Raw genomic sequence first — 27,622 nt, forward strand, 5'->3', positions numbered from 1 at the left:
CTATTAACTTAAAAATTAGAGATCTCGTCATTCCTTATTGTTCCTCGGTCAAATTACATTCAACTAAAAGTGTTGCAGTGTGGTAACATGAGTATGAAATTTTTGTAAGAAATAAGATTTTTCCATCATTTGGATAAAGTAGACAAATCAGAGTGGAAACATTTTTGCTCATAATGTCATGTGTATTCAGTATATAGTTATTTTCTGACAGCCAGACAGAAGGACAAGTGGTCAGTGGGGATATATAGCAGTTATCGCAGCAGGGAGCCGAGAAAGATGGAATCAGTGTTGGAAGGAAGGAAAACCTGCAGAGAAGTGGAGGTAGAATTTTTCTGAAAATTTTACAGATTCCTGGAAAGAGTCTCCTCTGTCACATTGAAAGGATCAGAGGGAAGAAGCTCATTGATAATGATGATGATGTAGAGCTGGTTGACGGTAATGACATGTCTTGTGCGATAATATAGAGTTGAACACTTTTACCTTTAGCGCCAAATAAAGGGACTATTATCCTGCTTAATCTTTAGCGAACAAAGCATGATGCCACTTTCATATGAGGCATATTTTTTAAACTGTTAATGAAGCTGGTCAAACAAGAATTTGTATACTTCCGTTACAAGTATTTATTAGGGGGAAAAAATGTGGTTGCTAGGTTTTTTTTATTCCTTTTTCTCTGGTTTTCATGTCTACAGTAGAAATATCTAAAAAAAAGTCAGTTTTTATCCATATTCTCCACATGTTTTACGGAAAGGTCAGAGGTCAAACTGCTTATTGGACACAATAAACTTAAGAGCCTTAATAGCCTAATTTCCTCAAACAGTGTAAACATTGAGGTACGGCAAAGGTTCATCCTTCTCCAAAGGAGACGATATGCATTTTCCTATCACCACCAAACTTCTGTCTCATGATTAGAGTCCAAGCCTGAACAGCTCTGTGTCAATATTTCCTCAGGGTCATAGCGCCACCTACTGATCAGTGTGAAAATAAAGTTGTTGTAACTGTCCAATTGACACAAAATTACTCACTTCTCATCAGAGCCCCTACATATATATAGAGAAATAATATTCTATAGTTTAATATTGTGTAAAAGTCTTGAAGTGATTTCATATTAGGAGCCATTCTGGGTGATGTTATTTTTTTATATTTTTCAGTTCAAATTCAGATCAATCCACTTAAAACAGTTTGTGCTTTGATGTTTCAGTCCAGGTGACATACTACAAACAACAGTCCTTTGATACTTTGATAATTTGATTTAATTACACATTTTATTAAAATTATTATCATTATTATCATTGCAATTATTATCATAAAAAGCTAGATGGCATTCTGTCCAGTTATCTAATATTCATCAGCAGCAGAGATAATAGAGCACCACACTACATAAAGTGCATAATTTAGCTTCATAAAACTGAGATCAAATATATAGTAGCATATAAGTTATTATCTTTATATTAACATAACTCTTTAGTTTGATAAATACAGAACTGTTTCACACATTTTGAGTTGAAGTTCAGGTTTCCTGTGACAGGGGGCGGTACAGCTCACCAGACCAGAGGGGGCGGGCTTTAGTGTCCCTCCACCAATCACAAACTCCCGGGGTTAGGGTTGAAGGGTCAGATCCAACATGGCGTCTACCAAACGAGTGCTGTATGTCGGTGAGTTCTTCTTATTTCTCATTCAAACTCGCTGAAGTAACGTTTCTACTGTTTGCGCAGTGAATTCAGTTGTGTTGTTGCTTCGACGATGTAAAACACAAACATGTATAAAGTGGATATGACGTGAACAACTGCACGGAGAGAAGCAGCCGGTACAATGTGGTTCAACAATGAAATGATACAACTCTATACATAACGTAAAAGCTCCAGTATCTTGAATACAACACGTAAACCTGCCTCGTTTTCCTCTCGTTAATCTGTGCGTAAATACACTTCCATGAATAGGCGGATTTGTTGCCTGTTGCGATCTCAGTTGTGTGTTTGTGTTCAGGTGGTCTGGCGGAGGAGGTGGACGAGAAGGTTTTACACGCAGCGTTCATCCCGTTCGGAGACATCACAGACATCCAGATTCCGTTAGACTATGAAACAGGTGAGAGCTGGAACTGTACTGCTTCCGGGATTTAAATGATTCCTGATGTGAAGCTGCATTAATCTGTTTTATATTCTGTTTTCAGAGAAGCACCGAGGATTTGCCTTCATTGAGTTTGAAATGGCTGAGGTATGTAGGATTTCTAGTGCTAAAGTAAACTGGCTGCAATTAAACAATGTCAACAATCACCAAAATAGCATGATATATCATCAATAGCAATACAATGAAAAGTCAAATACATATTGATCTAACATTCATACTTTGTGTAGGCACAGTGAGGAGGTATAACACATGATTCATCCATTTCAGATCTGTCAAAGGTTTTGCTGTTTAACAAGTGTTTGTTAAATAAGATTGTAGAAACCTCAACCTTCCATCAGGATCAAATATCAGCCTTTAAAGATAACAGAAATAATAAAGTGACATTTATCTTGATAATTAACTATAACGACTGATAGTCTTATCTAGATAGTTTTATCTTGATTTAGTTTTCTGGTCATAACGCCCAGACCTAGCTGCAGTATTCTGATATCAACTTATTAATTTGTATGGTCAATGAGAACATACCTGAATACTTATAATTATACTTTAAATTACATATAAATGTCCTGGATCCAGTTTTTTTGCTCGATCCATAAGAGCACCCAGTGTATAAAACATGATTTCTATAAGAGAACGATTGGGACTGAGGTTCACTCAGGAGACTGTTGAAAGTATTGTCAGTAATGGGCAATCTTCAGTTATTACTGTGGCGATGTTAAAGTGTGTAATGCATGGAGTAAATTGATCAGCATTGTTGAAGAATCATGCTGTCTTATTCTGAAGAAGGTTAATGGTAGACTGACAGGTGAATGCATTGTAAACATAGTTAGCTAATGCCCCGGGAAGATCTTTCAGGGTAAAACCTTTTTATCTTTCTCTTCTGTAGGATGCAGCCGCAGCGATTGATAACATGGTAAGTGGATCACATTCCTGCATACACATGCCAATGATCAATAAAATACATACGACTAAAACTAGATGAAAAGCAGCATTTTAAATGACAACTAATGTTAAGAATGTATTGTTTCTTCAGCATGTACAAATACAAAAACATGTGAAAATTGACGATAGACTAGTTTTAATTTGAGGTCATATTCAACCACCTGCATCTGCGGGAGCACATGTTGTACTTCCTGAACAGTAAAAGAGTTTCCTTCGCTGCCATTGAATTGGGTCACCACTTAAACGCACCCCAGAGATTCAATCAAAATCACCCTCTGTTGATATGAATGTTTTTGTTTAATTCAACAGAACGAGTCTGAGCTTTTCGGTCGCACTGTCCGAGTCAACATCGCCAAACCCATGAGAATCAAAGAAGGTTCCTCTCGACCAGGTGATTATTGGAAACCTATTGACTTATGAATTCCCCTCTGCTGTGATTTTTAAATCCACAGGTTTGATTTTAACTGTGCTCTCCCTCAGTGTGGTCGGACGACGACTGGCTGAAGAAGTTCTCGGGAAAGACCGCGGAGGAGGCTGATGCTGAGGCAGCGGGTGGAGAAACAACCACCACGGCGACACAGGAGGTGACAGTTCAATCTACCTGGTGCTGGTGCTACTGACTCTAACCTAGTAAAGATGGTAAATGAAGATATTTTTTTTTGTAGGCTGAGCCTCCTGCTAAAAAGGGCAGAGTTAATCCTCAGGTCTTTATGGACATCAAAATCGGCAACAAGATGGCAGGGAGACTACGCTTCCTCCTGAGGGCGGACATCGTTCCCATGACAGCAGGTGTGTATGCCGTGTCCTGAGTGGCTCTAACTCAGCAGTCACATGTACTATTAGTCTAGGGGTTCAATGGGGGATGTGCCTGATGCTTGGTGCTGGTGCAATTGCAACCAATCAGTTTCCAGTCCAGGAGAAACAATATAGCTGCCTTTTGGTGTTAACGTGACATTCACACAAGCACAGTGCCGTGCAACAAACTCCACAACCGGATGAACACACACCAGGTTCACACACTGACTCTGCCTCATCTCTCCAGGATTATTTGGAAGTTTTCTGTCAGGCAGGACTTGTATTTGCATGCAATTGATTTGATTGGCCAGTGTTTGCACTTTAGTATTTGTTTACACGTAATATGATTGGCCACTGCCTGTGATAACACTTCCTATATGTGTGAATATTAGACACATCCCATCTTAAAAAATACATACTGAAACTACACATGCTTTGGTTTTTTGCATAAAGAAGTTCATTAGTCTGTGCACCTCCTAAAAAAATAAATCACAGTTGCCTTAATGAAACTTTCGTATGTAAAAAATGAAGTCCAACTTAAAAACAAACAATAACACAAATATCTCTTCTCACATCTTGTGTAGATAACTTCCGCTGCCTGTGCACACATGACAAAGGCTTTGGCTTCAAGGGCAGCAGCTTCCACCGCATCATCCCTCAGTTCATGTGCCAAGGAGGCGACTTCACCAACCACAACGGCACCGGTGGCAAGTCCATCTACGGCCGCAAGTTTGACGACGAAAACTTTATCCTGAAACACACTGAACCAGGTGAGTGGTTTTGTATGCAGTGCTTAGTGTGTGGGGACGTCTGTGAGGGAGGCGTGTGGTTTGTGTTTACCAGTAGATCCTGTGGGTGACTGGTTTAAATCCATGTCTCTTGTGCTCACAGGGCAGCTCTCCATGGCCAACTCGGGCACCAACACCAACGGCTCTCAGTTCTTCATCACCACTGACAAGACCGACTGGCTGGATGACAAACACGTGGTGTTCGGCGAGCTGGTGGAGGGGATGGACGTGCTCCGTGCGATGGAGGTAAAACATAAAGGGCTTAACTTTACCAAAACGAATAAAGGGCTATATGAGAAGCATCAGGCTAGGTCACTCAGTAAAACATATACCTCCGTCAAGATCCATGAAATCAACAAAAATGTTTAAAAGAAACGTGTCTCACAACGTTTACAAAAGTGAAAGAATCCTGGATCTACCCAGGATTGATTAGTTGTGTAGTTTTTGTATCATTATGCTAAATAACAAACAAACAATGCAGATGAAAACATAAGGTATGAGGTAAATATTCTCATTCCCAGCTTGTTTTTAATTAATAAAATGCTGTAAATGTTGGTTCAGTCTATTTCTTTACTTAGTGTAGTAGATAAATTGATAAAGATAAAGTGTTAAACAATGAGACACTGTTTGGAACATATAAGTGAGTTAGTGCCCATAACTGCAGTACACTGTCAGGCCGCAGGTCTTTAAGAAGTCTAACAATGTCTTAAATTACATTTTACAAATAGAAGACCTTAAAAGAATGAAACTTTCTTAAATTCGCATTGGATGGGTCTTCATCTTTTTGATACGACACCATCTAAGCTCATCTTCAAAATGTCTCTGCTTGGCCAGACCAAAGAGGCAGGAATACAGATTCCCCTATGTGCTGCTTAGTCTCTGTTTGAGTTTGTGAGTAAACCAATGCCTCTGCAGTCAGGCTAGTAGCTAGATTATCAACATGAGGGAATGCAAGTTGAACAAAATGTGCCCTGAGAATGTTGAGCACTTGTGGTGGATGAACCCAGAGCCTGGAAGTACTTATGAAGCAAACTGCACAGTGTCAAAAGAGCATAAATATTTTAAATTGGAACAAATATATGTTTGGTATTTATTTGCATCACTCGTTTGGTGTTAAATTTAATTTCAAAAGGTATTAAAAAGGTTTTAACATGTTCATAGCTATAAACACTTGTGTTACAGTGACCAAAGTCTGTTATATTGTGATAAAGATTTATAGATTTCATACTTTAAAGCCATTTGAATTGCTCTTTTCTTTTCAGGCTCAGGGGAACAAAGATGGGAAGCCGAAGCAGAAAGTGATCATCTCGGACTGTGGAGAACTAGTGTGAACGCATCAGAGGCACACGCTTGATGTTTTTTGTATGTGTATGTAGAGGCAGTGAAAGTGTGAGATCATGTGTGTGTTCATGGTCTCTGAAGCCACATCTTCTGTCATGTAAATATTTCAATGAACACCGTTTTCTACAGCTTGACTGTCAGATTTTTACTTATTAAAAGTTGCATTTTGATAAAGACTTGTTGGTTTACTCCTTCATTGTTATATAGCTCTAAATATATTTATTAAACACAATTTGTTGTCTAGTTCACTTGGTATCTTTTTGGGGTATGGAGAGCTATTACAAAGAAAGGTGTTGAACTGCCTGCCTGTTCATTTTACTGGTTTAATGCAAAGTATGTTGTTTTTTTCGAGCAACAATGTACATAAAGTGTTTTTTTAGTTCAGTCAGTATTTTACCAGTTAAAACTGCTTATTTTTACGTTGTACTGGTTTCATGCCAACAAATTAAGCAAATAAACTTAGTAATAGGTTTTTACTTAATGATGGTATAAAAAAAACACACTTATATTTATTATTTCATTTAAATAGTTACTAATTATTTTGTTCTTTCACTAATTTGTATTTAGTGCTTTTGTCTTTAAAACATATTTTCAAGTGTCAAAATTTAATAATTTTATAGTCAGTATTTCTTATTTATGAACAGCTATTCCGAATTTACAACATTTATAATTATTATATTAGTATTATTGAATGGATAATCTCTTATAATACATAAAAAAACGATATTAATACATAATTTGAAATAAACATTTTCTAAATCAAATAATAGTCGAAATAGAAATTATTCAGATCTGGCTGCAGGACGTCAACTGTATTTCAAAAAACAGTATGAAACCTTGGGGGTTCTCTTCATGTACCTGGAGGAGGGAGGGAGAGTTGGAACAGCCACACCTGAGCAGGGGAGACGACACAGCAGCAGAACAGCTCCACCCCCCGCCTCTCTCACTCACCCACTCACTCTCCGCCGTCCTCTTGAGAAATCTGCTGGATGTCTGAGCGCAGAGCTTCATCCTGATCCCGTTCCTCCGCTTCGTCCGCGACCAGAAGGTAAAACTGTGAGTATTCACTTACTATTCTTATTAACTCAGTATAAAAGTAACGTGAACACGTTTGGATTCACTCGTTTGTGAACGTGGGCTTTTTGGATACGCGTAATTGCGCACCATGGTAGAAACGTGAGAGCGGCAGTGAGGATGTGTGATTTGAGAGAGAGTTGTGTAATTGTCTCGGTACAGCGACGAGCTAAGACCGTCTTGCTCACTTAAACGGAAGTTATTAAGTTTGTTCAAAACACCTAAATCTCTTTTATGATCATTTTACTCACTTACTTTTTTTTCTCCTTTCCGTTTTTTTTTTTTTTTTCCTAAAGACAGATGTTAACACATGAGTTCCTGTGTTAATGAACCAGTTTCCCTTCTTCTCTTGTTTTTTTTCCTCAACAACATGTCCGTTCTCTCTCTTTGTTCCAGGCGGGTACATTTCTGAACTGTCTCCTGTCTTCCATCAGCAGGAAGAGAGGACAGACCGTGAACAGACCTCGTCATGAACTGGGCATTCCTCCATAGCCTCCTCAGTGGAGTGAACAAGTACTCCACCGCCTTCGGGCGAGTCTGGCTCTCCATCGTCTTCATTTTCCGGGTCATGGTGTTCGTGGTGGCGGCGGAGAAGGTGTGGGGCGACGAGCAGAAGGACTTCAAGTGCAACACGCTCCAGCCCGGCTGCCACAACGTCTGCTACGACCACTTCTTCCCCGTCTCCCACGTCCGGCTGTGGGCGCTGCAGCTCATCTTCGTCACCTGCCCCTCGATGCTGGTGGTGATGCACGTCGCCTACAGGGAGGACAGGGAACGCAAGAACAAGCTCCGGTACGGCGAGAACTGCCGACGCCTCTACATGAACACCGGCAAGAAGCGTGGTGGCCTGTGGTGGACCTACGTCCTCACCTTAGTCTTCAAAATCGGCGTGGACCTCACCTTCGTCTACCTCGTCTATCACATCTACGAGGGCTACGACTTCCCATTGCTGATCAAGTGCCAGCAGAAGCCGTGTCCCAACGTGGTGGACTGCTTCATCTCCCGGCCCACAGAGAAGAAGATCTTCACCCTCTTCATGGTGGTCAGCAGCCTGGTCTGCATCGTGCTCTCCATTATTGAAATCGTCTACCTGATCGGCAAACGCTTACGTGAATGTGTCACCAAGATCCATCACTCTCGCCATGTCACGGCCGACAACATGTCCAGCGGTAGCACCTTGATGGACCCGAGCACTCTACAATTGGGAAAGGACAAGACCCCAGTAACCCCGGCCCCCTCATACAGAGTGGCCATATCTTGAGATACTGAGGAGAGACACAAGAAAGGAAAGTTGCTTGTCCTCGCTCCACAGGCGCTTCCTTAAAAGACTTGGCAGCTGACGTTTGTCTGCTCACAGACTGAACTACGATGGAGTTAGTTCCTGACTGTTTCCTGGGTCCAGGGTCAGAGGAGACCACAAGCCCAATGTGTCACTGATCCGGAATGTGATCTCTGCTGTTTTAATTTGATTTGATTTTTTAAACACATTCGAGTTCTACACTACAGTCCCTGAAAAGAAAAAAAAGCTAATTTGTTTTATCCAGCCTATGAGTCACCCTGTGGTTTGGAGAGTACACATGTGGTTCTCTGTGTAAGATTTTCCCTCTGCTTGTGCCCAGCCTCAGAGCCTTCAATGTACTGTGTCTTACCCCTTCTCTTGCGTGTTGAAGTCTTGTTGTAAATATTGTACTTTATGTAATTTATCAAAAGTCATGAGAGATTGTGTTGTTGTGTAGAGAACAATGAAGTCGAAATTCAGCTTTGGCTGTTGTTGATATCAGTTTTTTTTTTAATATTCTTCAGACTTCATGGCTACAGAGTTGTTCACATACTTTTCATTAAAGATTTTTGTGTTTTGGAAAATGTGTTGTTTTCTTCATGTGGTCCCTACACAGTAGTGGAGGCAGAGTTTAATTCAGAACAAGTTGTTACTAAAACACAGAAGAATCTTGGCACAGACCAACGTGAAGCGGCTGCCTTCCTGGAGAAGAGCATGTTGACTCTGCAGCTGTATGGTGGGACTTATGTCTCACACTTTCTTTCTGCCTCCACTTTTTCCATGTGTTTCATAAAAAAGAAATCCCTCCCTCCCTCCCTCCCCACTGCCCGCACCGGATCGCCCTGTTGCCATGAGCGGCGCCCTCATTGTTTTGCTTGATTGGTACTAAGAGGAGGGCGGAGGAGGAGTCTCCCACTCCTCTGATTCATCTGCCCTGACGTGTGGAACCACCCAGCCCAGGAATTTGACCGCCCGAGCGGCCTCTGGATGGATGATTCCAGTATTTACACTGCAACATGCCAGGGGAGAGTAAAAAGATGGCTTGTGTACTTACAGTGGATGTTTTCAATTGTATCCACAGAGGGTTTTGAGATTTCTTCTCCTGAAATCTCGACTAGAACATCAGCGTAGTGAAAGTGAATACATTTTTTACTTGATGTCTATAAATATCAACGTTTAGAAACTCTATCTGGATAAAGTCTTTCCACTAACAATGGTATCATTGGACGGCACAACATTTCTCACTGGCACCGCTAACATCTGTTTCAGTTCAGTACTACCAATGAAACCTGTGAAAAAATTAGGCCTGTGTATTATTACAGTAACTAGTTGTTACAGAAATCAACTTGTTTACCTACAGTGTTTTGCAGTGGCAGCTGAAACTTCTCAGCCTCTATGAAACCAAGAAAACTGGAAAGACGAGATACCACAAGGTGTAGATGAGAACAAAAATCTGTGTGTGTGTGTTTCTGTGTGTGTGTGTGTCACATTTTTTCCACTCTGCCCTCTGCACTACTACAGGAAATAAAGTCGGCCTCTTGGCCTTGGACATGAAGAGTTAAATTAAACAAAAATAAATTATGTAATATAAAGAGGCCCCAACATGTGCAGCTCTTGTTTATCACTCTCATTATGCGACCACTCCCATCCCTTCCTGAGTATTGTCTGTCCTCCTGGCCAAAGCTTTCTCTGCTGCTGGTGCGTTTCTTTCTTTTCACAGCAGCAGCAGCAGCACCAGTCCAAAAGTGAGGTGTTTATTTCGTCCGTTGCTTCTCCTTCCTGTTAAGACATGTCGCCCGATAGCGGTTGAGTCATGGGGTGCATTCCTTCAGGTGTGTCCCGGCAGACTGCCTGGACCAGTTGCTCATCTACAGCCAAAAAAACTCTCCCCCTCCCCCTTCCCCCTTGTCCCATTCGAGTCCTCCTCTCGTCTTCGAGGCGGCTCTAAATGTTACACGTACAGATGTTGTGTTCAGATGAGAGAAAACAACCGGCGGCTGATATTTCTAACGTTGTTCTGAGAGGTTGTAGCTCATATCTGCCGGAGTTAGAGACAAGGTGCCAGCAGTCTGTTTATTAGAGGTATTTTACACAGTTTGAATCACATCCATTCTGACTTTTATATTCATACACAGATGGAAATAAATGCATAATTTTTCAGTCTGACGAAATAAATTTGCTCCATTTTATCCATCCAGAATTCTTCTTTTCTCCCTCTTCATCACATTAGTTTCTCATGTACATGTAACTTCCTTCCCCAGAGTCCTTGAGCTTTATTGTTCCTTGTAGAAGATGATCGTGGATTTTGATACCACTAGTTCGCTCAGATATACAATGTGCCTCCTCACATAAATAAGTATTGCTGGCCATACCTGTGTCATTACAATTGGCATTGCTGCTGCCTTCATCTATGTCAGAGTTTTTCTTCTGTATAAATACTGCAAACATTGATGCTCCTCTCCATTTATGTTAGACACTGCCTTTTGAATTTGTTATTTTGTTGATGTGCTCTGTTACACTTCTGTGGTGAGGTGTTTTTAAGTTTTACTCACTCTAGTCGAGGGTTAAGGGCAGAGGATGTTGCACCTTAAAGTTAAACTGTGATTTCTGAGTATGGGCCATACAAATAAAGTTCAATTGATTGGTTTATTATCTTGTTCTTATATTGTATTTTATTTTTTGTGAATACATTTTTTGTTTGATTCTGTTATCACTGTATTTATCTTATTATTACTATTGTCGTTCTTTATTGCTTCTGTTTTATTGACTACTTACTAAAGTTGCTTGTCCTCGCTCCACAGGCGCTTCCTTAAAAGACTTGGCAGCTGAGATTTGTCTGCTCACAGACTGAACTACAAACTTTGTCTAACTCGTTTGTGTTACATAAAGTGAGACAAAGAAACATCTTGAACTTTCATCTATAGGGTAAGGGTTAGGGTTAAACGTCAACGTCAAATCCGAAGTCATCTTGATCATCAGGTTACTCTGCAATATAATGCATGTGGCACCTACTCTTATATCACGTGTTTGTGGAAAGCTGGAACTTTAGGGCTCGGCCGTGAGCATAAAAGACTCCCATTGAGATGTCACTGCTCTGAGAAGTACAAATACACTTGACTGGACTTGAGGCCCGTGATATGTGAACACGTCTTTACCTTTTCACCATTGTGTAAACACGGGATTCAATAGATCTGAATGAAGACACCGCTCTGCAGGAACACGCAGGTAGAGGCACAGTGAGGTGATATTTGATAACCCTCACAACATCTGGGGGCTTACAAACGTCTACAGTGACTCCTGATAATAGGCTGCTCATCCTACAAGACAGACACATGGTAGTGCAGTGAGCTTCATAAATGTTAACTGTAAGAAAAATCGGTTTAAGTTGAATAGAGACAAAAGCTGGGCGAACTGTGAGTTCATGAATGGTGTTATTTGAGTAGAGCCTTGTCTTATAAAGAATAAAGGAAAAACAATAAAGCTTTTGGGCTCCTCTGAGGGCGTAGAGGTGGAACAGTAGATCATAAAAAGTGCAGGAAATTAACAAAAGAGGAATGGAGGAAATTAATCTGGGTAAATCAAAACAAACTTCTCCTCGTTTACTCCCTCACAACAAATCAGGAAACAAGTTTTGCTTAGCACTCCTCATACTTTGGAAAACATGCGCAACATAAAAATGTATCAAGTTCAGGGTGTGTCGGCCTCTTACGTATGGTACATACTGCCAAACAAGTTGAGACAATGACAATGGGTTGTGTTTCTGGAAACATGGCGCAGGAATACAATGGTGCCATGTCATCATTAAAACATGTTTTCCAGTCACATTAGACAGTCACATTGATGTTAAATGCTTAATTTAACCAATTATAAAGAGACATATATGCTAATAGATGAAACTTGGTATAGAATTCTATTCATCTGAAACATATGTATGGAGATGATGAATACATGTCCCTTTGAAATATATATTATACTTTGAATTAAAACTAAAATGTTCCTCAGGGCACTGCACTGGATCCCCTGGTGGTTCTCATAGTACCCACCACAGTTCTGAACCATGTGTGGTCTCGAAACCACAACGGCTGTGATTGGTTCTCTGGACCTGAAACATTATCCTCCACTTATAGACCTCCTCTCCAACTCCTGGTCCAAGTACCTGGAGATGCTTTTGTGCGCACTTTAATTTGAACACATGTGCCTATTCATATTGGAATAGTCACTGAACTCTGGCGTGTGAGGAATGAAGAGAGAGCGAGACAGAGGCAGAGAAGGAGAGGGAGGGGAGTAGAGAAGGAAAAAAAGGGCGATCTTCTGAAGCAGCTCCAGTCTCTCTTCTTTAACCCCACCCACCTACGGGCGCATTTCTCTACACTGGCGCTCGCTACCTGGCGCAGGGGACTCGCATCTGCGCGTTAAGGGAGTAAAAGGACTTTCAAACAGGAACAAATCATTGGAAATACATGAAATCACGCGTCTTCGGACTCAGGATGGAGTGAAACATCTGTCAGTAAGTGGAAACAACTCCTCATGACGAGCTTTTTGATGTGTCTGAGATGAGAGGCGCTTCGTGGGGTTTTCTCATGTCGCGTCTCAGTTAGTTGGAAATGAGAGTTTTCAGATTGTGGTGATTCGATGTCTTTAACTAAGCGGCCACGTAAGCAGCATCTGTGATTTAAGTGTGTGATGTTTAGAGATCATTTGTACATAATGAGCCAAACTTTCCACGGGACAATCCTAATGACTCATAGGAAATAAATATTGACAGAGAAGATTTACAGTTGTATTTTCTCCAAACAAACTGAGTCGTAACGTTGTTCAAACGTGTTTTCTTTACGACGGGTTTGGCTCCAGGCCTCCTACGTGTGTTATTGTGGTGACTTCATTTAAGGTGGAGCTGAGAAATCAGTTCTTTGAGGGATGTTTTCAAGTTAAATCTAATTCGGAAGACAAGTTAATGATTTGAAAAAGTCAGAATAAAAAGTTCTGTGTTATTAAAGAGGAGTGAGGCAGCACTAACACTGCTGTTCACTGAGTAGAAATGAAGCAGACAGTGAGAACATGGTGACTCATTTTTCATTCTGCCATTTCCAGGTTTGAAGATAAACTACTTCTAGAGAAGAGTTCCAGAGAAGAACGATTTGACTTTCATCCGAGGACATGGACTGGAAGAACTTCCAAGCCCTCCTCAGTGGGGTGAACAAATACTCCACAGCTTTCGGGAGAATATGGCTGTCTGTGGTGTTCGTGTTCAGGGTGATGGTATATGTGGTGGCGGCGGAGCGAGTGTGGGGCGACGAGCAGAAAGACTTTGACTGCAACACCAAGCAGCCCGGCTGCTCCAACACCTGCTACGACCACTTCTTCCCCATCTCCCACATCCGCCTGTGGGCCCTGCAGCTCATCTTCGTCACGTGCCCCTCCTTCATGGTGGTCATGCATGTGGCCTACCGCGAAGACCGCGATCGCAAGCACCAGGCCAAGTACCACGATAACGTCAAGAAGTACTCCAACCCGGGTAAAAAACACGGTGGCTTGTGGTGGACTTACCTTGTTAGCCTAGTTGTGAAAACGGCCATCGAGGTCGCCTTCCTCTACATCCTCCACTGGATCTACGACAGCTTCTACCTGCCAAGGCTAGTCAAGTGCGAGGTCTGGCCCTGCCCCAACCAGGTGGACTGCTACATCGGCCACCCCACGGAGAAGAAGGTCTTTACCTACTTCATGGTCGGCGCCTCGGCCCTCTGTATCGTCCTGAACATCTGCGAGATGGTCTACCTCATTTGCAAGCGCATCGCTTCGTGCACGAAGAAGATCAAGAGACGCAGCCGCAGCATACCCGTGCCACATGAGGACTTCAACGACGACCCCTTCAACAACTGCAGCCAGCCGATGTCGAGGGCGGACAAGAAGGACAACCCTCCGTCCTTCAAGACTGCGATCAGGTCTTCGCACATACCTAACATGTTAAAACTTGAAGATAAGATGCGGGCGTCTGCTCCCGACCTGTCCATCGCTTCTTAACCCTGAATCAGGAGAAGCTAGGTGTTGTTTGGGGCGAGAACCTAATGAAAAAATCCTCCCAAAAAAATGAAAAGACTCAGAGCTACGAGCAAAAACTACAGTACGAGTTAGACTCTGGAAGCTGAGTCATCACAACTGGATTCATCCTGTGGGCCCCTGTGTCCACATCTAGAGACTCTTTAAGAGCATGAACTTTGGTTTCCAAGCCAACATCCACAATATTTACAGGTCATTTAGAGCCAAATGTATGTGTTCACGACACGTGAGGTTACTTTTTGAATACAATAAAGGACCTTTCCAGCTTCACTGTTTCACCCTCTATCAGAACTCATTTCACTCAGTTTGCCTTGGGATAGGAGTTTTGACACAGGAAGGAAAGAAGCCATCGGCCTGTGCCAACAGCTGAAGGACACACCTGGCTGAGGTATTCACCCGCCATTGTCGACAGTGGTGTGTCAGGGTGCTCTGTTGTCACTGGCATATTCCGGTTATCTCTCTTATTTTATTAAAACTCAGATCATGGCTTCATATGACAGGTTCCGTATCGTGATGATCTCAAGTGTGGAGTCCTACAGTTATGGCTGAGTAATACTTGAAGATTTGCAAACTGGCCCAAAATGATGCATTTAATCTCTCAGACCAGATTAATGACAGCAACCAAATCTAAATATCATTATCTTTGTCTTTACATCCTATGCAGACATAAGCTCACAGCTCTCAGGTTTATGCAGCGACAGCCACACGTTGCAGAGGCTGCTGATATCCTTGTACACAACCTGGCCTCATGAGACCACTGTTGATTTAAATGAGGTGAAAGGAATGCTGCTGTTTAACTCTGTTGCTGGAGCTGGAACACAGTGGCAGAGGTAGGAGGCAGCTCCGCTCACTGAACTATGACACCATTTTGTGAGTCAACAGTCATCAAAATGCTGGAAATGTACTTTATGCACTTGTTACCAATGTTGTTTGTTTTATAAAATTGAATAAATTAAGTTTAAATGTAATAAATGTGTCTTTCTGTTTTGAGTTACAACAGTGGTGCTCTTATGGATTTGTAGGTTCAGAATATTTTCTTTAGGAAAAATTGTTTCAGATTTATAAACACATCAGAAAAATATTAATGACATATTTAGTACAACAGCTAGATTTCTAGAGAACTTTATATCTTAATACTTATACATAACACAAATTAACTCTTACTCCCCTGATACTATCAGATCAGGACTAAGGAGCTGAATGTTTCCATTGCTTTTGACTCTTGCTAAATTCCTTGCCACACCAATTAGCCTTTAATCATTTCAAATTGCTGTGACTCATCGTGAGAAGTTACTTCTCCGTCTCTCCTCCGTGTTCAGAGGCCAGGAGGAAGAACTTCACTCCGCCTGTCAGACCTGTCAGTCAGGTTGCTCTGAGGTGCGGTAAAGAAAAGTTTTGTTTAGAATCATTTCCACAACACACTATCAAATCACTATGGAATCTGTAAAAGACTTAAGACTCTCTTTAGTTCCTTATATGGTCAACGATGGCTTTGAATCCGTTTTAACCTCAGCGAAGGAGGTTATGTTTTCCCCCCGTCCATTTGTTTTTTTTAGTTTTTTTGTAAATAAGGTTACTCGGAAATACAAAGGACAGATTTCCATTAAACTTAGTGGAAGGTGTCAGGGGAAAAACCCATACAATTCTCTTGCGGATCCAGGAACTTATTAACATTGTGAGATAAGGCTTTTTCATAATCTTCGTATTTTTCTCGAGGATAATCCATGGATCTTGATGGGAAAAAACTCAGCCACATTTAGGAAACTGATTTCAGGCACTGGCAAAGGTATCAAACATCGATTTTTATCATATACACAATGTGTAAATTGAAAAATGTTGAAAATAATACATCATTGACAGATTAAGTTAATGAAATAGGTTTATTTTTAAAACTCACAATCTAGTTGCATATGTACAGGCTTTTCAAAATAAATACTTAAACACATTAAAGTAAAACCAGTGATCCTGCATATGTAAAACAAAAAAAAACACTGGAGTAGAGCACAGTCCCGTTGTTTCACAAATCAACACAATGCCCAGATTCATTGGGACAGATGTTTCCACAGATTCTCCTGAGATCGATCATTACTCTGATGATGGTCACAGCAAATACAGAATGATCAAAAATCAAAACCACACTTCTGTCTTTTCTGACGCCAAAAGTGAGTTTATCCACTAATGGGACACATTTCCTATTTGTTATATTATTATCCTTATTTAACTTTATCTTACCCACTGCTCCAGTGATCTAAGCAAACTATCTAATAACATAAAGAAAAAAAGGCTTGGATTTTGAAAGGTATCTTGTGTAGGATTAGACTTTACATAAGGCACTGTTCCAGAGATGCTTTCATGTAGCGATTATCTAATCAAATATTTCATTTTGAAACGGAGAGTGGGGGCAGGTACATTCAAACATCGAAAGAATATCTTCACACAAACCAAACTTAAAGAGGATAGAAGGGAACGTATAGAGGACGACGGCTCCAGGTTGCATGGTCAGAGGTGTGTGCAGCTTGTGTAAGAGCGCGTGGTCGGGTTGTCGTCTACAGTTTGCACGTGGCCTGTGCCACTTTGGAGCTGGTCTTCCTGTTGAGGCTTCGACAGATGAAAGCTCCGGCCGATATCACCTTGGAGAGGTCCACGCCCTGAGGTGAGGACAGAAAGTCAGACGATCAAGATTCAAGCATTTATGGAGGTTTCAGCTCATGTTGAACACAATAAATATACATGCTAACTAAATTATGAGGAAAAAAACCCAGACAAGAGCCGCTGTTACATCTGTAATCTCCACTACACAGGAACAAAAGGACAGTGGAAGCTAAAGGTCACGTTCACAACTGGTATTAACATCCTTCCAGAGAAATCTGATTACAAATGAACAGCTCAAAGTTCGTCAGTTTACACCTTGAATTAAAAGATGTCCTGTGATCGGATCTTGCTTCGCTCTATATACAAATAAATAATTTTTTGGGAATCTTCAAATTAAAGACTAAATTCTGTCATTGTTATCCAGTTTGAGTTAACTAATGTGTCTGTTGTCACTGTGTTTGTGTTGGCGCAGTTTAAAGAATGGAACCATATGGGTCCCAGACCATCTCCAAATATGCTCTGAGTGATCAGATCTCATTTGGGTGCGTTCAAAACCTGTACTTCACACTGACCGCTCAGGACAGATCTGAACAGGGTCAAAGGGAAAACAAAAAGTGGTGTTTTACTGTTTGAATCCCAAGTCCATGCAGCATATAGATGACATCTTCAGTAGCAACATTCCCAGAAGCCCCCTGGGCATAGGGACAGCCACCCAGTCCAGCTACTGATGAGTCCACCACACTGATTCCCATCTGCAAAACAGGGAGAATATTTACTCGATCTAATAACTAATAATTCACCTTCAAATTAGACATCAACTTCATTCATAAAATCTTCTGGTGTGAATTATCAGAAACGCTTCTGACCTGTAGGGCAACCAGGATGTTAGCCAGGGCCTGGCCGTAGGTGTCGTGGCAGTGGACTGCCAGGGCGCTGACTGGCACCTCTTTGGTCACTGCTGTTAACATCTGAGTCATGCTTCCTGGAGTCCCCACTCCAATGGTGTCGCCCAGGGAAATCTCATAGCAGCCCATGGCATACAGACGCTTCGCTACCTGCAAGACGGAGAAGCTTGAGTTATGTGGTTATTATATTTGTGTTCTTGTCAAAGGGTTAAAAAACAGAGATTTGACGCAATGTGAACGTATATTAAGTGCAAACTCACATGTGCAACTTTTTCAGGTGCCACTTTGCCCTCATACGGGCATCCGAGAACACACGACACGTATCTGTGAAGACAAGGAAAACGTGGATGGGACTTGTGTGAGAATTAAACTGAGATCACAATGATTTAATGGGTTGTTAACAAGTAAGCGCAAGTCCGCGCGCCTACCCTCGAACTGGCACACCAGCCTCTTTAGCTGCCTTCATAACCTCGTCAAAGCGCTGTAAACTCTCCTCCACGGTGCAGTTTATGTTCTTCTTGCTGAAAAGCTCGGATGCCGCGCCAAATATGGCGACCTCTGAAGCTCCTGCCTTCACCTGTGGTATGTGAGAGCAAGGAAAAGGGAAGTTTGAGGGAAAGTTGACCTCAGTTGTGAGCTTTCAGATTTTTTCCCAACGGTATAAGAAACAGGATATAATCTATGCCTCTGTAACTTTAGTCCCTAACACCCACCAACACCTGGGTATAGTCTGCAATGGGAAGGGATACAATCAGCGTTCAATCCCACGTGACGTGATAGAAACGTGACACCTGAGTGACCGTGTTATGTTCTTCTTCTTTAGTTAGATGCTGATACTGCACCTTTTATGCATGAAGTAATGAGGTGCATTGAACTTCCAGGAGTTGGCGCAAATACACCCATGAAAATATTGTTTGTCACATCTTGGGAACAACATGTTCGGGACATCATGACTCACTGAGGGAAAAAAAGACCATTTGTATGTAAGGAGCCAAACTTTCCACAGAAACATCCTAATGACGCATAGAAAAAATAAATATCGACATTGAAGATTTAAGCTATAGTAGTATTTACTCCAAACAAACTGAGGTATGATAATAACGTTGTTCAAACGTGTTTTAGGTAAACCGGGTTTGGCTCCAGGTAGGGCTGGCCGATAATACGATATCGATAATTATCGCGATGGAACTTGTCCTCGATAGAAATTTAAGACACGTCAATTTAACTTTGATAGAACTCATCCCGCCCATGTTTTGAAAGCCAATGTAAAAAAAGCATAGTATTGTCCAGACAAAATATATAGGTTAATGTTTGGACTCTGCATCGATGCAGTGACTGAACATGATCATGTTTACAGCTACACTCATACTTTCAGCTGGTTTCCACCGCTGAATAATTATAACAACGCTGTTTCAGGACAGACGCTCATTAAAGGTCCAGTCGTCCTGTGTCAGAGTCTCATGTTGGAGCTTCCTCATCAGCCCCCCTCTGACCTGCGCTCACTTTAACAATAAACAACATCACTGATCAACACACAGGATCCGGTTCGTTTCACCCTCTATCAGAACAAACCAGTAAAGAACGTGCCATTGGCCTGTGTGAAAAAGTTGCAGGACACACCTGGCTGAGGTATTCACCCTCCCTGCCATTGCCGTCAGTGTTGCGTCAGGATGCTTTGTTTCATTGGCATATACCGGTGATCTCTTTTATAATATTAAAACTCTCGGTTTCTGGCACATTCGGGTCATCAAACATGACTCACTGAGGGAAAAAACATAATTTAATCTACACATTGTCAGTGTATATGATAGAGACCGATGTTTTCTAAATGTGCCTGATTTTTTTCCCATCAAGATCCATGAATTATCCTCGAGAAAAATAAAAAGATGTTGAAAAAGCCTTATCTCACAATGTTAATAAGTTCCTGGATCCGCAAGAGAATTGTATGGGGTTTTCCACTGACACCTTCCACTAAGTTTAATGGAAATCTGTCCTTTGTAGTTTTGAGTAACTTTATTTACAAACGTACTAACAAACAAATGGACAGGGGGGGAAAACATAACCTCCTTTGCTGAGGTTAAAATGGATTCAAAGCCATCGTTGACCATATAAGGAACTAAAGAGAGTTTTAAGTCTTTTACAGATTCCATAGTGATTTGATAGTGTGTTGTGGAAATGATTCAAACTGAAAAAGACAATCGCCTTTTTAAAAAAAAGGAATTTTGGTGTAAAAGAAGCATATCAGTGAAGTGTGTTGGGATGTTTCAGTCGACACTCACAGCAGCATGGAAGCCCTTGAGGTTGGGGGTCAGGACTGGATACGACACCCCGGGTTTCCTAACGATCCCCTTCATCACCTCCACCTGATCGGCCATCTGACATTAAACACACAGAAACCAATCAGCACAGAGAGCACACGCCTCATCCAGTGCCCAAAGCTGGAGTTCCTGCCCTGCCCTGTGTGGGTGGGGCACGGCACTTTGCATGTGGATCGCTCTGGGACACCAGTCTCACCTGTGGGACCCACTTCGGGGACACGAAGCTGGTGGCCTCGATGACCGGAAGCCCGGACTCTGACAGCAGGTCAATCAGGTGGATTTTGGTCTCTGTGGGCACGATGGTCTGAGAGAGTGGGAACAACAACAATGAGGAACACTTTATAAAACACAGCGACACCACAGCATGCCTGGAATTGTTATAGTTGCGCAACACGTGACCTGTGCAACTGGTTCACCTCAGCACAACAGGAAGTAATAATGTAAATAATGATGTTTAGAATGTTACCTTCTCATTCTGAAGACCGTCCCTGGGTCCCACCTCCACTATTTTCACCTTCTCTGGGAGAACTTGACACGCTTTAACACTAGCCTACAAACACACACACACAAACACAAACACAAAGACATGTTATATATATATATATATGTATATGGTATATTAGCCGGTTAGCACCAGCCCGTGTTAGCTAAGTGAACCGCAGTTGTCTCTAGCATTAGCAGGATGCACAGACACACCAGCAGCTGCAGGTAAAGTAAAACACTGCGGGACTCTCTGACCTTCGCTGCCGAGCTGAACGTCAGGTACTGTTGTCCCATCGCGGACCCAATCCTGCCTCTGTTGATGAGTCTCAGGACGGTCGCCATGTTGGTCCAGCCTCCAGAGGACGTCACCTCTTCCTCAGCGGAGCCGGAGCCTCCCAGTCCTCACAGCTCACACAAGGGCGACATCTACTGGCCGGGCATGAAAACTGCTTTTTGAACTGGAGTGACACCCGCTAGAATACATTGCTCTACTGTGTCCTTATGAAACCACAATCAAATCCAACAGATTTTTGTCTTTATTTAATACACACACTCATAAATATTTTAAGATTTTTCTTAATCGAGCTCCGTTAATTATTCTCTTATGTGGAAAGATGCCCGATCTCACAATGTTAAAGAAAGAGAATAATATATCCTGGATCTGTCCCTTGATCCAGTTCCATATTGAAATTGAATGGATTCTTCCTTGGGTTGTACCACTCCGCACAATTTTTTAACAGAAATCAGTTCAGTAATTTTTGCGTAAGCCTGCAAACTAACACACATAGACGAAAATATAACCTCATCGATGGAGGTATTTTGGTAGTGTTTACAACTTATGTAAAAGCATTCAGACCTCAGAAATATATTTAAATTTAATTTTGTAATAAGTCAGTATTTATCAATTACTCCCAGTAAGAAATGACTGACAGTGAGCTAGCATGTACGATCCCAGGACCCTGAAAGTGAAGCAGCCAAATGCAAATCAGACTATGTTAATTTTTTCATCCATCTTGTCTTATGGGGACATATTTAAATGTCTGCTGTGAAAAAGGTCACAGCTGCCACGTGACTACATTCACCTGGGAGCAGATACATACGTAACATATGAGCTGTTCAGGCTTGGACTCTGATCATGAGACAGAAGTTTGGTGGTGATAGGACAATGCACAGTGGAGTTATGACAACATCATGTCCTTTGGCGAAGGATGAACCTTCGCCGTACCTCAATGTTTAGACAGTTTGAGGAAATGTCCCAATTCTGAGAGAGAGAGACGTCACCTTTGCAAGACATAAAGATTCCTTTGAATTATGTCCACTGTCACTGCAGGAGTGGAGTTGTTTGTTTACGGCTCAGCATCAAAGGATTCATGGTCCATGTATGTCCGCGTTACAGAACATCGTGTTTAATGGCGTGTAATCAAACTTTGACGCCACGCCACGGTCACACCGTGTGACGAAAAATCGATCTTTGGATAACTTTTAATCTCGGTCTTGTTGTGATGACACTCATCTCAATTTGAAGTTGATCCGATGAAAGCCCTGGTACAAGTACATCAAAGTAAAAATGTTGAATATGGCCAAAATGGCCACTAAATGCAAAATAGCAGGCTTCCTGTTGCGTTTTTCCAATTTCACCCAAAGACTTTTTTGTTTGCCTGGTCATGATACACCTGTGTATCGATTTTTGTGAAGATCGGTCAATGTGAACACGTTCCGGGGGTCTCGGGGGCACCTTTGAGCCATTTTGCGACGCCCATTAAAAATTCCTCCAGAATACGTACATTTTCACCACTTTCTAACTTTCTGCAAATTTTGGTAAGAATTTGAGCATGGTAAAGCCCTCAAAAAGCCAATTTATTTCCTTACAATTTCAATAGGGCCTCACCTTTCAGTCAGTGCTCGGGCCCTAAATAATAATAATCCTTACAATTTCAATAGGGCCTCACCTGACCTTTGATGTCAGTGCTCGGGCCCTATTTATAAAGATATGCTGCATCAAGGTGTGGTTCCTTAAAGGAGTGGTTTCTAAACCCCAGCACTTTTAAAGCCAGACAGGATGGGATGTAAATGAAGAGGTAACATTTATAACCTTTACAGGACTGAGCTAAAACTGGCATAGAGTGAACGTTTAGGAGGTGGAAGGTAGAGGAAACCGGTTTTGAAGATAATTCCAACAATGATTCCAAAGGTATAATCTCAAAATGTATACATTTTGTGTAATCTTATCTATTGCACCATAGAAAAGATCCAGAAATAAGGAGCTGTAAAGGGTCAGCCTCAAAGAAACGACAGCAGTGTCCAAAGTAACATTACAGCTGCTTTTATCACCAATTAAATGAGAATAACAACACTATCAGTTTGTACTGTATTTATTAAAAACAGTACAAAATTTAACTCAAGTGTTGATATCTCTGATATTATTTACCTTTGTGCCATGTAATCATATTCTATACATTAATTTTAATATTTATCTTACTATTAATGACATATGTAAAAACAAACCAACAGCTTATTGACCTGGCAGCATTTCTCTTACTCATGAAGATGAACAAACCAGATGCAAAAATGTATAAAAATATCTTTAATGTGTCAAAAAGTAAAAAACAAACAAAAAATAAATAAATAATAATTGGCGTTATATCATAGTGAATATAATAATCAAACATATTCATAAAAAGCACTGCAATCGTGAGATATGGAAAAGAAAAAATGCAACTTTCCCCTCAGGCAGTAGAGAAATAATAGAGTCACTGTTCAGTCACTTTGTTTCGCTTCAACACCAGATATCAAAGTTTAGTCCCAGAAAAGTACAAAGGTGTTTGTTCTTCCATGCATTTGACAAAAAACTTGTCTTTGAAAGAGGTCTACAAATATATAACTGACGCACAGGACACACTCAATATGCATGCTTTGGATAGTGCATATTTTTGATGAAGCTTCACAAAAAGCATTCCATTTGTTCCCAAAGATCCACAATCCCATTCAAAGTAAAGATTAACCAGTTGCATTCAACCATAGGCTGTAAATAAAGATGTAGGACATGTCTACACTTCCTCGGTCTATCCAGAATCAAAGCCAAAATATTCTGGGTACATGCGCTGCCATCTTCCCAACCGAGGGATGGATCCAAACATGCGCTAAGTCAGTCTTAGCTGTCAATCATAACATTACATCCTGGTTTTATATAATAATATGACTAAGTAAAACCAATCTTATCATTCTTATAATAACTAACTAAAATGTCAGAAACTGTCTTTGAGAAAAAATTTTTTTACTTTTGTTTTGCCCACATCCGCTCCATTAACAGCAGGATTCATGACCTATTCTGCAGCCAGCCACCAGGAGGCAATCAAAACACTTTGGCTTCACTTTTGGCCTCGTCTCATCCATCTTTAGATACCGTCTATGTATTCAACCAATAGACAAATAATACATCATAAATGTGTGTATTTACATCAGTGGATCAGTTCTTTTATGCATAAATTCTATTGCATGGATTTCACACACCCACACACCCACACACACACATACACACGAACACACACACACACATACTTTGGTCCCATTTCACTGCAGCTCCTCATCACTGTCGTCCACTTGCTGGATGATGAGGTCGGCCCCCGAGTCCTCAGCCAGGTCGTCCTCGTCGTCGGTTACCATCCAGCTCCGCTTGCTGTCCCCCTCCTCCTCCCCGTCCACGCCCAGCAGCAGGGCCGGCTCGTCGTCGGCCTCCTCCAGGCCGTCCATGGGGATGTTGTCGCAGCCCACTTCCTCGATGCACGCGGTGCACATGCGGTAGCGCCGCGAGCCCTCGCACACCACGTGTCCCGTCTCCTCCGTGACCTGACACTTGCACTTCCTGCACACCAGCTTCCTGGCTTGATGGATCTGTGGAGAGGAATGTGTTTAATGCAGATGTGTTATATTACAGCTTGTGTTACTGTAGCTCTGTGCAGTGGCTTCACTTCCTGGTTGTACTTGCACCCACCGTCTCGAAGTGGCTGCGGAGGTGCTCCAGGCGGGTGAAGCGTTTATTGCAGGCCTGGCAGGGGTACGGCCTCTCCCCAGTGTGACAGCGCAAGTGGCGCTTCAGGTCGGCCTTCCTCTTCACAGTGTGGGTGCAGAAGGGGCATTTGAAGCGCATGATGTGGTTGGAGTCTGCAAAGAGGAAGTGAAGCTGTTCACACGACTGTTACTTGTTCCCTATGAATCACAGTCTACAGCAGTGGTTTTGTTTCAGGGTCACACTCGTGCATTTCTGCTAATGATGTAATTCTGGAAAAGGTGAACACGTGACTGATTCTCCATTTTATTGACCGATGCACAACTCACCTCTATTGAAGTGTCCCATAACACCGACAATCTGTGGTAGAGTTGCGTACAGCTCCTCGGCCTTTTCCGCCTTTTTTGTCCTCGCCTCCTCAAGGTCCAACTCTTCGGGTTGATGAGAGCGGTTATTGTTGGGCAACCTCCTCTTGGTTCCTCCTTTACCTCTCCGGCGCTCTGGTCTGGGCAGTGTGTACAGAGGGTCTTGAGGGTCCTGCAGGTCTTCAGGCTCTACACTGAGCTCATTAGCAGGGCTGCTTGGGTCTGTCTTTATAGCTGAGACTGAAGAGTCCAGGTCTGGATCCTTCCCAATGAAGCTGGACTGGGATCTGGAATTGTCCCTGGTCCAAAGTGCAGGTGGTGGACTGACGGAGCAGGGGCCCTGCTGCTGCTGCTCGGTGGTCTCCTCTCCGGCCCCACTGGTAAAGCTGCAGGTCTCAGACAAGCTGAGGCAGCGGTCACTGTCTTCATCTTTCATGCTGATGTCCAGGGACGACTTGATGAAGTTCTTGCAGTAGCTGATGACATTGTTCATCTGCAAGTAGCTGGCTGCGGACATCACCTCGATCACGTTGTGACCAGAGAGATCCAGCTGGCCGGAGTAGATGAAATCCAGGATTACAGTGAAGATCTCGGGGCTGAAGACGTCGAAGGTGGCGCTGATGACGGGGTCCGACAGCCCCTCGGGCCCCTGGGACAGCAACATGCGGAAGTAGCCGCTGCTGGCGAACAGGACGTTGCGGTGGGCTCTGAAGAGCTGGCCCTCCACCAGCACGCTGCAGTCACAGAACAGCTCCTGCCGCCGCTGCTGGTTGAGCTGCTTCAGCAGGTTGCTCTGGTGAGCCACTGTGATGTCGGCGGTGTTGAACCACCTCTGAGGCTGCCTGCAGGAGACAACATGACAGCACTCTCACTGGCTGCGTGCATCAGGACCTGAGCTGGTCTGTTCGGAAATAATAAACCTGGTGTGCCTCATTATTTAGACTGAGACACTTCCATCTTGATTCTGAACTTCCAAGAATATAATTTGTATAATTTGCATTTTACATTAAACAAAATTTAACAAACACCCCATTGATTTGTCTAGTGGCTCTTAAACTTTTGCACTTCAAGGATCTTTTAACCGACACAAACATTACCGCAAACCTCCTTTTAATAAATGTTTTGCTTTTTGATGTTATATTACAGGAAATGCATGCAATTCAGGACCAAGTTTAAACATTCTGTCAGTGTGTTGCAAATGGATGGAAATATGGAGAAAATAAATGATTCCCCTGCCACCCCTATAGGGCCCTTGGGGGGGCCCGGATCCTACTTAGAAGACCCCTGGAAGAATCTATCAATTATCATGTGCCTTTGTCCCTGAACTGGCTCAGCCCCAGCTCCCGCCCACAGGAGATTCTGCGCTGTGATTGGCTGGAGGAGCCTTCATACAAAAAACCTCCTCTAATGGGGCTACACCATAGGGCTACACCCGACTCCAGTCAGGGAGCATCGGGTGACAAACCCAACAACCACACCTGAGGGTGGGGGGGTGGTTTGAGACCCCCGCTGTCTGCAGCGCATCCCACCGGCGAGCAGCGGAAACCAATCACCGATCAATAACACACCATAATGATAAATACATCACAATCTCATTTTTGCAGAATACTTCTTCTCCTTCAATATTATTCTCCTCATCCGTCCTCCTGAACTACAACGCTTTCATTTGTAATTATGCGCTTTTCGCCGACGAGCCTCCGCAGCAGCAGCAGCGCCCGGTTTACAACCCGCGATGCGACGCCCGGCCGCCGGGGATCGTCCCCGCTGCTGCCCCTGTCACACGGACCAGACATGTGTCATACCTTTCCTGAGAAATCCTCCGCTACACACGCACACACACACACGCAAACACACGCAAACACACACGTCGACCTACAAAAGCCCCAGTGCTGCAGAGAGAGGAAAGCGGGCAGCCCAGTCTGTCCTGGAGCGACGCCCACTTCAGGCTCCAGCCACCGCACACAATAGGGACACAAAAATTGAAATAAAGAATAACACACAAACCTCCAGCAAATGCTCATGCTGCGAGCTGATAACAAACTGTGTGTGTGCAGCGCGGACAGGGGCGGGAGGAGACGCGCTAACACGCCCGGTTTCGAGCACCGCCGCCCCGCACTGCTCCGCCGGAGGTCCGGTCGGGAGGCAGCGAGCAGCGGGGAGGACTCACCCCGACCCGGAGGCTCCGTCCCAGGCGTGAGGTGTCGGCAGGACCCGCTGACGCCCCACGCCGTGGTAACCCACCCTCCCTCCAGACAAAATCCATCGATACTCACTGGTGACTCGATTCACCCGGCGCCCGATAGAGTCTACTCGCCCCCAAGTCTGCCACCATATCCATGGTTTTTTATCCAATGTATTCCCTGCGCCTCTTTTTCCCCTCGTCCAGGGTCCAGTCTGCCACTTCCTGCTCAGCCCTAAAGACCGAAACCCGGTTAGAGCGAATGGAGCTCTGTGCTGACGTGGGTGTTTATTAACTGGGTGCCCGAGGGTTCAAGGAGCCATTTAAAGCCCCAGTGCCCCGTTTATATGCAGACCACTGTATGTACACTGTGG

At 42.9% G+C, this 27,622-nt stretch overlaps 5 protein-coding genes across 5 annotated transcripts; 3 read left to right on the forward strand and 2 right to left on the reverse strand.

Moving 5' to 3' along the window:
- The first annotated feature begins 1,606 nt into the window (after positions 1-1,606).
- Positions 1,607-6,166, forward strand: ppie (peptidylprolyl isomerase E (cyclophilin E)). The gene is made up of 10 exons (XM_061082577.1): positions 1,607-1,652; positions 1,984-2,082; positions 2,168-2,211; positions 3,011-3,037; positions 3,376-3,457; positions 3,547-3,650; positions 3,732-3,855; positions 4,446-4,631; positions 4,753-4,895; positions 5,912-6,166. Exons 1-10 carry the CDS (start codon positions 1,622-1,624, stop codon positions 5,978-5,980), a joined length of 909 nt encoding a protein of 302 aa, XP_060938560.1. The 5' UTR covers positions 1,607-1,621; the 3' UTR covers positions 5,981-6,166.
- Positions 6,167-6,981: 815 nt separating this feature from the next.
- LOC133015765 (gap junction beta-4 protein-like) lies at positions 6,982-8,777 on the forward strand. Its single transcript, XM_061083033.1, has 2 exons — positions 6,982-7,046; positions 7,461-8,777. The coding sequence occupies exon 2, from the start codon at positions 7,534-7,536 to the stop codon at positions 8,323-8,325; it is 792 nt and encodes a 263-aa protein (XP_060939016.1). The 5' UTR covers positions 6,982-7,046; positions 7,461-7,533; the 3' UTR covers positions 8,326-8,777.
- A 3,998-nt stretch (positions 8,778-12,775) lies between these two features.
- On the forward strand, positions 12,776-15,299 carry gjb3 (gap junction protein beta 3). The gene is made up of 2 exons (XM_061082994.1): positions 12,776-12,850; positions 13,435-15,299. The coding sequence occupies exon 2, from the start codon at positions 13,501-13,503 to the stop codon at positions 14,362-14,364; it is 864 nt and encodes a 287-aa protein (XP_060938977.1). The 5' UTR covers positions 12,776-12,850; positions 13,435-13,500; the 3' UTR covers positions 14,365-15,299.
- A 962-nt stretch (positions 15,300-16,261) lies between these two features.
- On the reverse strand, positions 16,262-21,056 carry hmgcl (3-hydroxy-3-methylglutaryl-CoA lyase). The gene is made up of 9 exons (XM_061082540.1): positions 20,954-21,056; positions 20,682-20,765; positions 20,412-20,519; positions 20,177-20,272; positions 18,326-18,474; positions 18,158-18,221; positions 17,859-18,047; positions 17,619-17,744; positions 16,262-17,048 (listed from the first exon to the last, which is right to left on the reverse strand). The coding sequence occupies exons 1-9, from the start codon at positions 21,038-21,040 to the stop codon at positions 16,947-16,949; spliced, it is 1,005 nt and encodes a 334-aa protein (XP_060938523.1). The 5' UTR covers positions 21,041-21,056; the 3' UTR covers positions 16,262-16,946.
- A 2,211-nt stretch (positions 21,057-23,267) lies between these two features.
- Positions 23,268-27,483, reverse strand: zbtb8a (zinc finger and BTB domain containing 8A). The gene is made up of 4 exons (XM_061082787.1): positions 27,343-27,483; positions 25,034-25,911; positions 24,690-24,859; positions 23,268-24,589 (listed from the first exon to the last, which is right to left on the reverse strand). Exons 1-4 carry the CDS (start codon positions 27,405-27,407, stop codon positions 24,269-24,271), a joined length of 1,434 nt encoding a protein of 477 aa, XP_060938770.1. The 5' UTR covers positions 27,408-27,483; the 3' UTR covers positions 23,268-24,268.
- Positions 27,484-27,622: the final 139 nt, after the last annotated feature.

This window comes from Limanda limanda, chromosome 12 (genome assembly GCF_963576545.1).
Source record: "Limanda limanda chromosome 12, fLimLim1.1, whole genome shotgun sequence".
Classification (NCBI taxonomy): domain Eukaryota; kingdom Metazoa; phylum Chordata; class Actinopteri; order Pleuronectiformes; family Pleuronectidae; genus Limanda; species Limanda limanda.

Coding starts and splice junctions, on each gene's coding strand:
- ppie (XM_061082577.1), top strand. CDS start 1,622: ATGGCGTCTACCAAACGAGTGCTGTATGTCG. Junction 3,038..3,375: donor CCGCAGCGATTGATAACATG/GTAAGTGGATCA, acceptor TTAATTCAACAG/AACGAGTCTGAGCTTTTCGG. Junction 4,896..5,911: donor ACGTGCTCCGTGCGATGGAG/GTAAAACATAAA, acceptor TTTTCTTTTCAG/GCTCAGGGGAACAAAGATGG.
- LOC133015765 (XM_061083033.1), top strand. CDS start 7,534: ATGAACTGGGCATTCCTCCATAGCCTCCTCAGTGGAGTGAACAAGTAC.
- gjb3 (XM_061082994.1), top strand. CDS start 13,501: ATGGACTGGAAGAACTTCCAAGCCCTCCTCAGTGGGGTGAACAAATAC.
- hmgcl (XM_061082540.1), bottom strand. CDS start 21,040: ATGGCGACCGTCCTGAGACTCATCAACAGAGGCAGGATTGGGTCCGCG. Junction 18,222..18,325: donor GCTGGTGTGCCAGTTCGAGG/GTAGGCGCGCGG, acceptor TTGTCTTCACAG/ATACGTGTCGTGTGTTCTCG. Junction 17,049..17,618: donor ATGGACTTGGGATTCAAACA/GTAAAACACCAC, acceptor TCCTCACCTCAG/GGCGTGGACCTCTCCAAGGT.
- zbtb8a (XM_061082787.1), bottom strand. CDS start 27,407: ATGGATATGGTGGCAGACTTGGGGGCGAGTAGACTCTATCGGGCGCCG. Junction 25,912..27,342: donor CCGGGTGAATCGAGTCACCA/GTGAGTATCGAT, acceptor TGTCTCCTGCAG/GCAGCCTCAGAGGTGGTTCA. Junction 24,590..24,689: donor TCCGCAGCCACTTCGAGACG/GTGGGTGCAAGT, acceptor TCCTCTCCACAG/ATCCATCAAGCCAGGAAGCT.